This window comes from Oncorhynchus clarkii, chromosome 28, assembly GCF_045791955.1.
Source record: "Oncorhynchus clarkii lewisi isolate Uvic-CL-2024 chromosome 28, UVic_Ocla_1.0, whole genome shotgun sequence".
NCBI lineage: Eukaryota > Metazoa > Chordata > Actinopteri > Salmoniformes > Salmonidae > Oncorhynchus > Oncorhynchus clarkii.
In genome coordinates, this window is record NC_092174.1 from 44,031,812 (window position 1) to 44,047,729 (window position 15,918).

At 44.6% G+C, this 15,918-nt stretch overlaps 1 protein-coding gene across 1 annotated transcript in view; it reads right to left on the bottom strand.

Annotated features, from left to right (window-relative positions):
- Positions 1-353: 353 nt before the first annotated feature.
- LOC139387234 (netrin-G1-like) overlaps positions 354-15,918 on the bottom strand; it is a 147,606-nt gene continuing 132,041 nt past the window's right edge. The window contains exon 6 of the mRNA XM_071133337.1: positions 354-598. Coding sequence (XP_070989438.1) covers positions 354-598 — 245 coding nt within the window. The remainder of the gene's footprint in view (positions 599-15,918) is intronic.

A 15,918-nucleotide genomic window follows, 5' to 3' on the forward strand; every position in this document is an offset into this window, starting at 1 on the left:
GTCTGTGTGTCTCTCTGACCAAAAGTATAATTTCTTCGTTATCCATTCAGTTTATCAGCCATCACCATATTTCACTTTTGACATTAAATAAAGGTTCCTTATTTATACCACGGACCAGGGCACGTAATATCTTGTTTAGTGTCCCTGCTTGATCCCATGTCCTTCAGGGCTGATTTCCTTTCTCTTTTCTGTAGATCTGATCTGAGCTGTCTTTCTGCTGTCCCAGAATGTACTTGCATTAGGTCCTGCCCTGCTGTCCTTCAAAATGACAACATGGCTGACAAATGGCCAAGTGGACCTCTTCAGTTCCAAGTTGAAAGTTCACTGGCCAGTTGTAATGAATATAACAATTCTTAGCAGAACCATATCACCACCAGGGGGAGCAGTAGGGAGAGGAGCAGACCTGGAGGGACCAGGAGGAGAGGGTGGTGGAGGGATGGCTGCCCAGCAGTGGGGTACTCCTCGCAGGGCCCGAGGACCTGGCATCGTGTCCTCTCACACAGGACGCCTTTGAAACCTGGAGCACAGTGGCACCGCTGATGGTGGTGGCACGTTCCTCCGTTCTGACAGAGAAGCATGGCGTTGTCACACACATGAGCTGTGGAGAGAGAGAGAGAGACAGAGACAGAGACAGAGAGAGAGAGAGAGAGGGAAGGAAGGAAGGAAGGAAGGAGGGAAGGGGGAGAGAGGGAGGGAGAGAGAGAGAGGGAAGGAAGGAAGGAAGGAAGGAGGGAAGGGGGAGAGAGGGAGGGAGAGAGAGAGAGAGAGAGAGAGAGAGAGAGAGACAGAGAGAGAGGGAGACAGAGGGACAGAGAGAGAGGGAAGGGGGAGCGGGAGAGAGAGAGAGAGAGAGAGAGAGAGAGAGAGAGAGAGAGAGAGAGAGAGAGAGAGAGAGAGAGAGAGAGAGAGAGAGAGAGAGAGAGAGAGAGAGAGAGAGAGAGAGAGAGAGGAGAGAGAGAGAGAGAAGGAAGGGGGAGAGAGAGAGGAAAGGGGGAGAGAGGGGAGAGAGAGAGAGAGAGAGAGAGAGAGAGAGAGAGGGAGGGGGAGAGAGAGAGGAAAGAGGGGAGAGAGGGAGGGGAGAAAGAGAGAGAGAGAGAGAGAGAGAGAGAGAGAGAGAGAGAGAGAGGTGTTAAAGGATCATGAGTTTTTACTAATGTTACAACACTGTGTTGTTAAAGACATGGTAGCTTAGTTGTGGTCATATTCTGTTTACCTATAAGTACAAACATAGTTATGTTTTTGGGTTATTACATATTTATTAACTTATTTCCAGATAACCTCTAAACAACCTACAACGCATTATTTGTCAACGTCATATGGAGGACCTACTCTGTGCTACCGAGTTTGTATGATGGACATCTGGAATCTATCTTTTTGGATTTCGGTACAGTGAAGTGGCCACCTCCCCCTCACTTGTTAGCTAACTTAAAGTTTTACCATCGGATTGGCCCCAAACTTCAACATATATCTTTGCTTTTAATCTGTGGTTAAGTTTTTTGGGTTTACATTGTAGGAAATAGGCTGGCTAGACGGGTCCTGTATATTACATCACACCCCGGAAAAACATTTTCCGACATGACAGGTATTCTTCGGAATTCTAAATCTGTTTTATGTAATAACTCCCATTATAGAAAAGAGAGGTATAACTACATACTAATGCAAATCCATACTAATTTACAATAAGTGTGAACTAAAAAAGGAGGCCACCTGTGAGTACGGTTACATGCACACAACAATACCATTTTGTGAATAGTCAGATTAATATTATAGTTTGATTTAAACATTTACATGCTTTGGAAGCAGAATGATTTCCCTAAAATCCTGTTTATATCTGAAATCAGCCTACCTGATGGGAATTTGATAAATGCAGAAAATTGCCAATCAAAATGTTCCAGCACAGTGAACATGTTCTTTTTGTGAAATATATTTGATTCTGAGTTCGGACAAATAAAGTTTGTATGTTAAAACTATTTCTAAGAGGCATACTTTCAGTATTTCCAAAATCACTTCACTCGTGCAAAAGAAGGAAGCTAGTGCTGCTCGTGCTAGCGCTGCTCGTGCTAGCGCTGCTCGTGCTAGCGCTGATCGTGCTAGCGCTGCTCGTGCTAGCGCTGCTCGTGCTAGCGCTGCTCGTGCTAGCGCTGATCGTGCTAGCGCTGCTCGTGCTAGCGCTGATCGTGCTAGCGCTGCTCGTGCTAGCGCTGATCGTGCTAGCGCTGCTCGTACTAGCGCTGATCGTGCTAACGCTGATCGTGCTAGCGCTGCTCGTGTTAGCGCTGATCGTGCTAGTGCTGCTCGTGCTAGCGCTGATTGTGCTAGCGCTGATCGTGCTAGCGCTGCTCGTGCTAGCACATGCGCAGATCACATACACCGCTGTAACTCTGATTAAGCCATTTCTGCCTAAGAATTTGAAAAATTGCTCAGAAAACCAGAATGATTTCCCTAAAATCCTGTTTATATCTGAAATCAGGCTACCTGATGGGAATTTGATAAATGCAGAAAATTGCCAATCAAAATGTTCCAGCACAGTGAACATGTTCTTTTTGTGAAATATATTTGATTCTGAGTCCGGACAAATAAAGTTTGTATGTTAAAACTATTTCTAAGAGGCATACTTTCAGTATTTCCAAAATCACTTCACTCGTGCAAAAGAAGGAAGCTAGTGCTGCTTGTGCTAGCGCTGCTCGTGCTAGCGCTGCTCGTGCTAGCGCTGCTCGTGCTAGCGCTGATTGTGCTAGCGCTGCTCGTGCTAGCGCTGCTCGTGCTAGCGCTGCTCGTGCTAGCGCTGATCGTGCTAGCGCTGCTCGTGCTAGCGCTGATCGTGCTAGCGCTGCTCGTGCTAGCGCTGCTCGTGCTAGCGCTGCTCGTGCTAGCGCTGCTCGTACTAGCGCTGATCGTGCTAACGCTGATCGTGCTAGCGCTGCTCGTGCTAGCGCTGATTGTGCTAGCGCTGATCGTGCTAGCGCTGCTCGTGCTAGCGCTGCTCGTACTAGCGCTGATCGTGCTAACGCTGATCGTGCTAGCGCTGCTCGTGCTAGCGCTGATCGTGCTAGCGCTGATTGTGCTAGCGCTGATCGTGCTAGCGCTGCTCATGCTAGCGCTGATCGTGCTGGCGCTGCACGTGCTAGGGCTGCTCGTGCTAGCACATGCGCAGATCACATACACCGCTGTAACTCTGATTAAGCCATTTCTGCCTAAGAATTTGAAAAATTGCTCAGAAAACCAGGTGTTTTAATCTGCGTAGTAAGATAATAGAGTAAGGTGTTTAAATGACTAATACCATAATTGGTCTATTCCCATAATCAGTTTAATACCAAATTATTAGTGTAGACGTAAACGTAATCTGTGAGTATTGGGACACATCCGCTCACTTCGGTTTCAAAAAAAGACTGTGTAAGTGATTGTTTATGACCGAGACCATAGAAGAATACCTTGCGGAGGTGTAGTATTTTAGAGACCACGGGGGATTTGAGAGAAAATAACACTGAAACAAAAGGAACCAATAACCCACAGCAGGCTATCCACATGATTGGCTCTCAACTATCATCCTCGTCATGTAATTGGTGCCCTCCTACCAGGCTCTCCGCGTGATTGGTTCCCTCCTATTAGGCTCTCCACATGATTGACGCCCTCCGATCAGGCTCACCACTTGATTGGCTTCCTCCTACCAAGCTATCCACATGATTGGTGCCCTCCTACCAGGCTCTCCACGTGTGATTGGTGCCTTTGGAATGCAAATTGGCATGTGCAGATGATCCTATTATAGTTCCTCCCTGGCTGGAGTAAACATCACAGGCAGCAAACACTATGATCCGAATGCCAAAATCTAGGATGTTAGGATTGTATTGAAGTATTGCAACAAACACACACTTTTGCTAAGTAATAATGACTGTTTTGTAATATTCGTTCCATAATTTGCGCATGTTCTGAATGACATACAGTAGGGAAGTGAATGCAAATAGATGAAAATAGATTGAATAAAAATGCTAATTTTCCTCCCTCTCTTCTTACAGAGACATCTACGATGATATAATATTTGCCAAGAGATTGGAGTATTATTGGAATCTCGTTCCTGCATAAGGATGAATCTCATTAACGATTCTGTGTAAAAAATGGCTCTGGATCATGTTTAAGTACACCGTCTAAACAACAGGGGCCTTCATTTATAAAACCTGCATATGTACAAAAAATATATCCCAAAAAGGTGCGTACACCAGTTTGCAAGCAAAAGTTGGCATTTATAAAAATGTAATTTGAAGTGATAATGTGCTCACTTCCCCATAAATGTTAGAACACATGTTACACACATCTGCTGGTGGTTGAAATAACGTATTGCTGGCAAGTAAATATTTTGTGCAAATTGGGCATATGATCAAAAGCTTCTTTTTTTTAAATTAAATTTTGGACCTTGCAGCGCACGCAAGGTCCCCCTGGTCAAGCCAACGCATGTCCAGGCCCGTCTGAAGTTTGCCAATGACCATCTGGATGATCCAGAGAAGGAATGGGAGGTCATGTGGTCTGATGAGACAAAAATAGAGCTTTTTGGTCTAAACTCCACTCGCCATTTTTGGAGGAAGAAGAAGGATGAATACAACCCCAACAACACCATTCCAACCGTGAAGCATGGAGGTGGAAACATTCTTTGGGAATGCTTTTCTGCAAAGGGGACAGGACGACTGCACCGTATTGAGGGGAGGATGGATGGGGCCATGTATCGCGAGATCTTGGCGAGATCTTGGCCAACAACCTCCTTCCCTCAGCATTGAAGATGGGTCGTGGCTGGGTCTTCCAGCATGACAACGACCCGAAACACACAGCCAGGGCAACTAAGAAGTGGCTCCGTAAGAAGCATCTCAAGGTCCTGGAGTAGCCTAGCCAGTCTCCAGACCTGAACCCAATAGAAAATCTTTGGAGGGGGCTGAAAGTCTGTATTGCCCAGCGACAGCCCCGAAACCTGAAGGATCTGGAGAAGGTCTGTATGGAGGAGTGGGCCAAAATCCCTGCTGCAGTGTGTGCAAACCTGGTCAAGAACTACAGGAAACGTATGATTATCTGTAATTGCAAACAAAGGTTTCTGTACCCAATATTAAGTTATGCTTTTCTGATGTATCAAATACTTATGTCATGCAATAAAATGCAAATTAATTACTTAAAAATCATACAATGCGATTTTCTGGAATTTTGTTTTAGATTCCGTCTCACAGAGTTGAAGTGTACCTATGATAAAAATGACAGACCTCTACATTTTTTGTAAGTTGGAAAACCTGCAAAATCGGCAGTGTATCAAATACTTGTTCTCCCCACTGTATATACCCGATAACATTATTTTTCATGACCTACAATCTCCTTTTCAGCTTTTTTTGATAGCAAACTATACCAAGCAAAACAGGCATAATCAAAATGACACTGAATCCAGGTTGAGACAAGCAGTTTCTTTAATGTTAAAATATCTAGTGTTACGATATAAACATTTAAATTTGTTCACCATTTTATAATGACTTTTAGCAGCAATCAGGTCTCTAGAAAGGGATTGATCTAGGAACACCCCAAGATAAGATACACTTGTTTTAGATTCAATCTCCTTGCCTGCACAGTTTACTGTTATTTTGTCAGCCCTAAGCAATCTAAGTTTTGTTGCAAACAATATCGATTAAGTTTTTGCCAAATGTTGCGACAATTTGTTGTCAGTTAACCAATCTGTAACAAAATGCAATTCCTTACTCAGTCTCCTCTATGTAAACTATATCCTTCCCTGATACCAGTATGGCTGAGTCATCAGCATAAAGCAAGAGGTTACACTTTACTGTATCTGGCATATCATTAAGAAATAAGAGAGGCCCTAAAATGGATCCCTGTGGTACTCCACAGGATATTTATTTGGCCTCTGACATCACCAACAAGAATGCAGCCATTTTGTCGTTAGTGGGAAGAGCGAAAATCTATGTGGTTTTATTTTTAGATTCTAAAATAATTCAATAAAGGTTATATAAAATAAAAAAGTTGTAGGCTACAGTATTGCTGTGCGATAGGAGCGCGACATCATTGCCTATTTAATCTCAGAGCAGGACATAGAAACACAATATTCTATTGATCAACTAACAATTTATATTTTGCATGTCGTGGCCTAGACTGAACAGCTTCTACCCCCCAAGCCATTTGACTGCTAAATAGTACTTACTATTTTGACTCATCACATACGCTGCTGCTACTGATTATTGTCCATCCTGTTGCCTAGTCACTTGGCCCCTAGCCACGTCACGAACCAGTTTAACTAAAACGGGAAGCTTGGGGGAAGTTCCATGGCAGAAATCAGCCAAAGAGGGGTCGGAACTCGGTTGTACTCGGATGCCTCGCAATACATTAAACCAATGAAATGCCTTGCTAGGGCGAAGCTCCGAAGACGCTCAACAGATTAGTGCCGTAGGAGCTACACTGTGAGATGACTAAACATTTCAACCAAACAAATACTGATGACAAAACATTTTTTTGAACGTTTGCAGCACGCTGGTTAAGTATTTGATGCATTGGGTAGCTAACTATACTTGCTATTGTTTAAATGTATGGACGTTCTCAGCTTCTCAGCTGCAGCAGCAGACTGACTTTCTGCCTCAGATTCAGATTCAAAGGTCTCTAATCTGCAGACTTTACAGAGTTTACTTTGTTGGCAGTGGATCTGTGGATTATCCATCTGCTCCACGTCCTCCAGAAGACCCCGGAACCATTGTTTTTCCCCCAGCATCTGTAGGCCTGATTAACTGGGCTTAGGAAAGGTTGGAGGGGTGGAGCGAGAGACAGAGAAGGGGAGAGAGGGAGAGAGAGAGAGAGAGAGAGAGAGAGAGAGAGAGAGAGAGAGAAAATAGGAGAGAGAGGAAAGAGAAAGAGAGAGAGAGAAAAGATAGGAGAGAGAGGAAAGAGAGCGAGAGAAAAGATAGGAGAGAGAGAAAGAAAAGATAAGAGAGAGAAGATAGGAGCGAGAGAGAGAGAGAGAGAGAGAGAGAGAGAGAGAGAGAGAGAGACAGACAGACAGACAGACAGACAGACAGACAGACAGACAGACAGACAGACAGACAGACAGACAGAGAGAGAGAGAGAGAGAGAGAGAGAGAGAGACAGACAGAGAGAGAGAGAGAGAGAGAGAGAGAGAGAGAGAGAGAGAGAGAGAGAAAGACTGGGTTGAAGGGGTGTAGAGAGCTGGAGTTGAGAAGAAACCATAGACAAACTGCTTTGACGGGTTTGACTTCCCCTGGATTCCGACAGTCAAATGAGTGGGATGTGGTAGAAGTGAACAGATTTAGTGTGGAGTTAAGGTACTGTATCAAAGGAACATTCTGTGCAGTACTGTCTGTATCCCACATAATAATATTAGTGAAAAGCCACATATGGTCCAGACAGTATCTTTCACTCTGTGTCTTGAGTTGACATTAAATAGATGTTTTTCTACAGTACTACCAACACAGTTATGTCATGTCTGCTGCATTAGTGAAAACTCCTTTACTCAGATTTTTTTTAGTTCATCATATGAAGATGAACATAACCGTGATCATTCTTTAATGGTCAATAAAAGGATTGTGGTAATAATGACTCCCCATCAACCTGTCCATACCCTGTCCAATCTAATCTATGGTAATCTACCCTGTCCAATCTAATCTATCATTAGTACTCTGGTAGACAGACGTGAGAACTCTCAAGAGTTTCGAACACAAAGAACAACAACACCCGCTCATTGAGTTGCCCTGAGACGCACACACGCACGCACGCATACACACACACACGCACACGCACGCATGCACACACGCACACACACACACACACACACACACCCCACGCTGAGTCCCTCACGTGTGCAGCATCGCAACTTTGCCAAAGGGTGTGACATTCTCTGCAGGATAACTGTCAACACAGATTCATCATTGGGGCATGGTGTATGTGTTTGAGTGTGTGTGTGGGTGTTTGTATGTGTGTGTGTGTGTGTGTGTGTGTGTGTGTGTGTGTGTGTGTGTGTGTGTGTGTGTGTGTGTGTGTGTGTGTGTGTGTGTGTGTGTGTGTGTGTGTGTGTGTTTGTGTATGTGTGTTTGTTTGTTATTGTGTGTGTGTGTGTGTGTGTGTGTGTTTGTTTGTTTGTTATTGTGTATATATATGTGTGTGTCTGTGTGTGTGTGATTGTGTGTGTGTGTGTTTGTGTGTGTGTGTGTTTGTTATTGTCTGTGAGTGTGTGTGTGTGTGTGTGTGTGTGTGTGTGTGTGTGTGTGTGTGTGTGTGTGTGTGTGTGTGTGTGTGTGTGTGTGTGTGTGTGTCACAGTGCCACTACTGAGCGTCTACTGATGGATTGGACAGCAGAGAGACTCAACGACTAGGTTTTGGACTACAATGTGTTTTCAATGTTAGCTTTACAATTGAATGGTATCACAAAATAGATGTTTTCAAACTTGAAGAACGACAGCAGAGCTTTTCCCTCCCCAAGGATATATAGTGTATTTTCCAAAGAAAGCGATTTGATTTACTTCACAGGAAATAATGACTAAAGTGTATGCCACAGCATGTGCACTGTTAACTGCCCCCCCCCCCCCCCTCCTAATCAGGGCCTTACTGTATACTGTGGTAATGGCTAGGTTTTAAGTGTTGTAGCTATTATAGCGTTTAGCATACTGTATAGATATTGTCACATATCTAACGATGAACTTAGCAGCTACAGATCTATCCACAACCTTAGCGGTTACAAATCTATCCACAACCTTAGCGGTTACAGATCTATCCACAACCTTAGCGGTTACAAATCTATCCACAACCTTAGCGGTTACAGATCTATCCACAACCTTAACAGTTACACTTCTAACCACAACCTTAGCGGCTACAGATCTAACCACAGCCTTAGTGTGTACAGATCTAACCACAACCTTAGCGGCTACAGATCTAACCACAACCTTAGTGTGTACAGATCTAACCACAACCTTAGTGGCTACAGATCTAACCACAACCTTAGCGGCTACAGATCTAACCACAACCTTAGTGTGTACAGATCTAACCACAGCCTTAGTGTGTACAGATCTAACCACAACCTTAGTGGCTACGTTTCTAACCACAACCTTAGTGGCTACAGATCTAACCACAGCCTTAGTGGCTACAGATCTAACCACAGCCTTAGTGGCTAGAGATCTAACCACAACCTTAGTGGCTACAGATCTAACCACAACCTTAGTGGCTACAGATTTAACCACAACCTTATCGGCTATAGATCTAACCACAGCCTTAGTGGCTAGAGATCTAACCACAACCTTAGTGGCTACAGATCTAACCACAAACTTAGTGGCTACAGATCTAACCACAAACTTATCGGCTATAGATCTAACCACAACCTTAGTGGCTACAGATCTAACCACAACCTTATCGGCTAGAGATCTAACCACAGCCTTAGTGGCTACAGATCTAACCACAACCTTATCGGCTAGAGATCTAACCACAACCTTATCGGCTAGAGATCTAACCACAACCTTAGTGGCTAGAGATCTAACCACAACCTTAGTGGCTACGGATCTAATCACAACCTTATCGGCTAGAGATCTAACCACAGCCTTAGTGGCTACAGATCTAACCACAACCTTAGTGGCTACAGATCTAACCACAACCTTTGTGGCTACAGATCTAACCTCAACCTTAGTGGCTAGAGATCTAACCACAACCTTATCGACTAGAGATCTAACCACAGCCTTAGTGGCTACAGATCTAACCACAACCTTATCGGCTAGAGATCTAACCACACCCTTATCGGCTAGAGATCTAACCACAACCTTAGTGGCTAGAGATCTAACCACAACCTTAGTGGCTACGGATCTAACCACAACCTTTTCGGCTAGAGATCTAACCACAGCCTTAGTGGCTACAGATCTAACCACAACCTTAGTGGCTACAGATCTAACCACAACCTTTGTGGCTACAGATCTAACCTCAACCTTAGTGGCTAGAGATCTAACCACAACCTTAGTGGCTAGAGATCTAACCACAACCTTAGTGGCTACAGATCTAACCACAACCTTAGTGGCTACAGATCTAACCACAACCTTATCGGCTATAGATCTAACCACAACCTTAGTGGCTACAGATCAAACCACAACCTTATCGGCTATAGATCTAACCACAGCCTTAGTGGCTACAGATCTAACCACAAACTTAGTGGCTACAGATCTAACCACAAACTTATCGGCTATAGATCTAACCACAACCTTAGTGGCTACATATCTAACCACAACCTTATCGGCTAGAGATCTAACCACAGCCTTAGTGGCTACAGATCTAACCACAACCTTAGCGGCTAGAGATCTAACCACAACCTTATCGGCTAGAGATCTAACCACAACCTTAGTGGCTAGAGATCTAACCACAACCTTAGTGGCTACGGATCTAATCACAACCTTATCGGCTAGAGATCTAACCACAGCCTTAGTGGCTACAGATCTAACCACAACCTTAGTGGCTACAGATCTAACCACAACCTTTGTGGCTACAGATCTAACCTCAACCTTAGTGGCTAGAGATCTAACCACAACCTTATCGACTAGAGATCTAACCACAGCCTTAGTGGCTACAGATCTAACCACAACCTTATCGGCTAGAGATCTAACCACAACCTTATCGGCTAGAGATCTAACCACAACCTTAGTGGCTAGAGATCTAACCACAACCTTAGTGGCTACGGATCTAACCACAACCTTATCGGCTAGAGATCTAACCACAGCCTTAGTGGCTACAGATCTAACCACAACCTTAGTGGCTACAGATCTAACCACAACCTTTGTGGCTACAGATCTAACCTCAACCTTAGTGGCTAGAGATCTAACCACAACCTTAGTGGCTAGAGATCTAACCACAACCTTAGTGGCTACAGATCTAACCTCAACCTTAGTGGCTACAGATCTAACCTCAACCTTCGTGGCTACAGATCTAACCACACACAAACCATATGTGATGGCTTATCACTTCAGAATGCTGTGGTAGCCATGCTGGTTAAGTGTGCCTTGAATTCTAAATAAATCACTGACAGTGTCACCAACAAAGCACCCCCACACCATCACACCTCCTCCTCCACGCTTCACGGTGAGAACCACACATGCGGAGATCATCGGTTCACCTACTCTGCGTGTAGAGTAGATTTGGACTCATCAGACCAAAGGACAGATTTCCACCAGTCTAATGCCCACTGCTCGTGGTTCTTGGCCCAAGCAAGTCTCTTCTTATTATTGGTGTTTTTTAATAGTGGTTTCTTTGCAGCAATTCGACCATGAAGGCTTGATTCACACAGTCTCCACTGAACAGTTGATGTTGAGATGTGTCTGTTAGTTGAACTCTGTGAAGCATTTTCTGAGGCTGGTAACTCTAATGAACTCATCCTCTGCAGCAGAGGTAACTCTGGGTCTTCCATTCCTGTGGCGGTCCACATGAGAGACAGTTAACTCTAATGAACTCATCCTCTGCAGCAGAGGTAACTCTGGGTCTTCCTTTCCTGTGGCGGTCCTCATGAGAGACAGTTAACTCTAATGAACTCATCCTCTGCAGCAGAGGTAACTCTGGGTCTTCCTTTCCTGTGGCGGTCCTCATGAGAGACAGTTAACTCTAATGAACTCATCCTCTGCAGCAGAGGTAACTCTGGGTCTTCCTTTCCTGTGGCGGTCCTCATGAGAGACAGTTAACTCTAATGAACTCATCCTCTGCAGCAGAGGTAACTCTGGGTCTTCCTTTCCTGTGGCGGTCCACATGAGAGACAGTTAACTCTAATGAACTCATCCTCTGCAGCAGAGGTAACTCTGGGTCTTCCTTTCCTGTGGCGGTCCTCATGAGAGACAGTTAACTCTAATGAACTCATCCTCTGCAGCTGAGGTAACTCTGGGTCTTCCATTCCTGTGGCGGTCCTCATGAGAGCCAGTTAACTCTAATGAACTCATCCTCTGCAGCAGAGGTAACTCTGGGTCTTCCTTTCCTGTGGCGGTCCTCATGAGAGACAGTTAACTCTAATGAACTCATCCTCTGCAGCTGAGGTAACTCTGGGTCTTCCATTCCTGTGGCGGTCCTCATGAGAGCCAGTTAACTCTAATGAACTCATCCTCTGCAGCAGAGGTAACTCTGGGTCTTCCTTTCCTGTGGCGGTCCTCATGAGAGACAGTTAACTCTAATGAACTCATCCTCTGCAGCAGAGGTAACTCTGGGTCTTCCTTTCCTGTGGCGGTCCACATGAGAGACAGTTAACTCTAATGAACTCATCCTCTGCAGCAGAGGTAACTCTGGGTCTTCCTTTCCTGTGGCGGTCCTCATGAGAGACAGTTAACTCTAATGAACTCATCCTCTGCAGCAGAGGTAACTCTGGGTCTTCCTTTCCTGTGGCGGTCCACATGAGAGACAGTTAACTCTAATGAACTCATCCTCTGCAGCAGAGGTAACTCTGGGTCTTCCTTTCCTGTGGCGGTCCTCATGAGAGACAGTTAACTCTAATGAACTCATCCTCTGCAGCTGAGGTAACTCTGGGTCTTCCATTCCTGTGGCGGTCCTCATGAGAGCCAGTTAACTCTAATGAACTCATCCTCTGCAGCAGAGGTAACTCTGGGTCTTCCTTTCCTGTGGCGGTCCTCATGAGAGACAGTTAACTCTAATGAACTCATCCTCTGCAGCTGAGGTAACTCTGGGTCTTCCATTCCTGTGGCGGTCCTCATGAGAGCCAGTTAACTCTAATGAACTCATCCTCTGCAGCAGAGGTAACTCTGGGTCTTCCTTTCCTGTGGCGGTCCTCATGAGAGACAGTTAACTCTAATGAACTCATCCTCTGCAGCAGAGGTAACTCTGGGTCTTCCTTTCCTGTGGCGGTCCACATGAGAGACAGTTAACTCTAATGAACTCATCCTCTGCAGCAGAGGTAACTCTGGGTCTTCCTTTCCTGTGGCGGTCCTCATGAGAGACAGTTAACTCTAATGAACTCATCCTCTGCAGCAGAGGTAACTCTGGGTCTTCCTTTCCTGTGGCGGTCCACATGAGTGCCAGTTTCATCACAGCGGATGATGGTTTTTGCGACTGAACTTAAAATGTTCCGTATTGATTGACCTTCATGTCTTAACTGTGTGATGGACTGACCTTCATGTCTTAACTGTGTGATGGACTGTCGTCTCTGTTTACTTATTTGAGCTGTTCTTGCCATAATATAGACTTGGTCTTTAACCAAATAGGGCTATCTTCTGTATACCACCACTACCTTGTCACAACAAGTAGGTGTGTCCAAACTTTTTACTGGTACTATATATAATATATATATATAAAGAGAGAGAGAGAACTTTCCAAATATCGAAAAAAACAAAATACGCCAGACAAGGTGGGCTCTTTTGTGTCGTTAAAAATAATGATGTGTCCAGGCTCTGCCGCAGCCGGCCGCGACCGGGAGGCTCATGGGGCGACGCACAATTGGCCCAGCGTCGTCCAGGTTAGGGAGGGTTTGGCCGGCAGGGATATCCTTGTCTCATCGCACTAGCAACTCCTGTGGCGGGCCAGGCGAAGTGCACGCTGACCAGGTCGCTAGGTGCACTGTGTTTCCTTCAACACATTGGTGCAGTTGGCTTCCGGGTTGGTTGTGCGCTCTGTCAAGAAGCAGCGCGGCTGGGTTGTGTTTTGGAGGACGCGTGGCTCTCGACCTTCGCCTTTCCCGAGTCCATACGGGAGTTGCAGCGATGAGACGACAGTAACTACTACCAATTGGATACCATGAAATTGGGGAGAAAAAGGGGTAAAAATATATATATTTTTAAATAATAAAAATAATAATAAAAATAATGATGTGAGAAATGGCGGTGGTAACACATGCGCAAATATTTATTATATAATAATTAAATAATATATATTGATATAAAAACCACCTTATGAAGTAGAGTCACGCGATATGTTGTGCGGTTCTCCCACTACGAGTGAAAATGCAATGGAAACCCATTGAACTTTTTTATTCAGAGAATTTAACAGCAAAAGTTATTTTTTATGTGCGCCATGTCATCACTATGTCATCGCCATGTCATCGCTATGTCATCGCCATGTCATCGCTATGTCATCGCCATGTCATCACTATGTCATCGCCATGTCATCACTATGTCATCGCCATGTCATCACTATGTCATCGCCATGTCATCACTATGTCATCGCCATGTCATCACTATGTCATCGCCATGTCATCACTATGTCATCGCCATGTCATCACTATGTCATCGCCATGTCATCACTATGTCATCACCATGTCATCACTATGTCATCGCCATGTCATCACTATGTCATCGCCATGTCATCACGTATCCGCAATAAGTCCATTTGATGGAAACACATCTCTGTTGGGAAAATGCGTATATCGTTTTTATGCAGATTTTAGAATACTCACATGTAAATCTGTTGCCAATTGGATGAAAAACCTAGCTAACGAAACATTCGATCTCAATACAGTGCTCCCAAAAGTAAATTATGTTACGGACAGAGTGCACTAAGTTCTGTAGACTTGGCCCTTTGCCAAAGTTTTTTTTTTTAAATGGCGTTGTATAATTACCCTTGCGTCAATCTAATTAACGTAATAAAAAAATCCCCATCAAAATCCGTGAGTTTAAGCCGGAGAAATCCGTTTCTTTGCATGGGCTGCGTCTCAATCAGAGAAGGCTCCTCAGAGGAGGAAGGGGAGGACCATCCTCCACAGTGAATTTCATGAAAATAACAGAAGTATGCTCTTCATGGATTAATCCCGGTTTCAACTGTACCGGGCAGATGGCAGACAGTGTGTATGGCGTTGTGTGGGTGAGTGGTTTGCTGATGTCAACGTTGTGAACAGAGTGCCCCATGGTGGCGGTGCGGTTATGGTATGGGAAGGCATAAGCTACGGACAACAAACACAATTGCATTTTATCGATAGCAATTTGAATGCACAGGGATACAGTGACGAGATCCTGAGGCCCATTGTCGTGCCATTCATCGACCTCCATCACCTCATGTTTCAGCATGATAATTTACGGCCCCATGTTGCAAGGATCTGTACACAATTCCTGGAAGCTGAAAATATCCCAGTTCTTCCATGGGCTGTGTACTCACCAGACATCACACCCATTGAGCATGTTTGGGATGCTCTGGATCGACGTGTACGACATGACAGCGTGTTCCAGTTCCTGCCAAAATCCAACAACTTTGTATAGCCATTGAAGAGGAGTGGGACAACATTCCACAGGCCACAATCAACAGCCTGATCAACTCTATGTGAAGGAGATGTGTCATGCTGCATGAGGCAAATGGTGGTCACACCTGGTACTGACTGGTTCTCTGATCCCCTACCTTTCTTTTACGGTATCCATGACCAACATATGCATTTCTGTATTCCCTGGGGCGGCAGAGTAGCCTAGTGGTTCGAGCGTTGGACTAGTAACTGGAAGGTTGCAAGTTCAAACCCCAGAGCTGACATATGAGGTTCTGCCCCTGAACAGGCAGTTAACCCACTGTTGGGCTGTCATTGAAAATAAGAATTTGTTCTTAACTGACTTGGCTAGTTAAATGAATAAAAATTCCCAATCATGTGAAATCCATAGATTAGGGCCTAATTAATTGATTTAAATTAACTGAATTCCTTATATAAACTGTAACTCAGTAAAACATTTATATTTTTACTCAGTGTACAGTAGTTTAACCTACTCAAACACCCGGCTCAAACAGAGATGTTAGCTAGCTGGCTATGGATATCAAACAGAGAGGGATGCCACGTTACCTAGCTGGCTATGGCTATCCAACACTGGAACTTTTTCAAGTCAAGGTAAGCTTTTGGTTTTATTAATGTATTGCCAACGGGGCTCACTGGTGTACCTGCTAAACTGCTTGCTAACTGTACACTGTACTGCGTGATTGTAGCAGGTTTACAAACGCGTTCGTTATAATAGC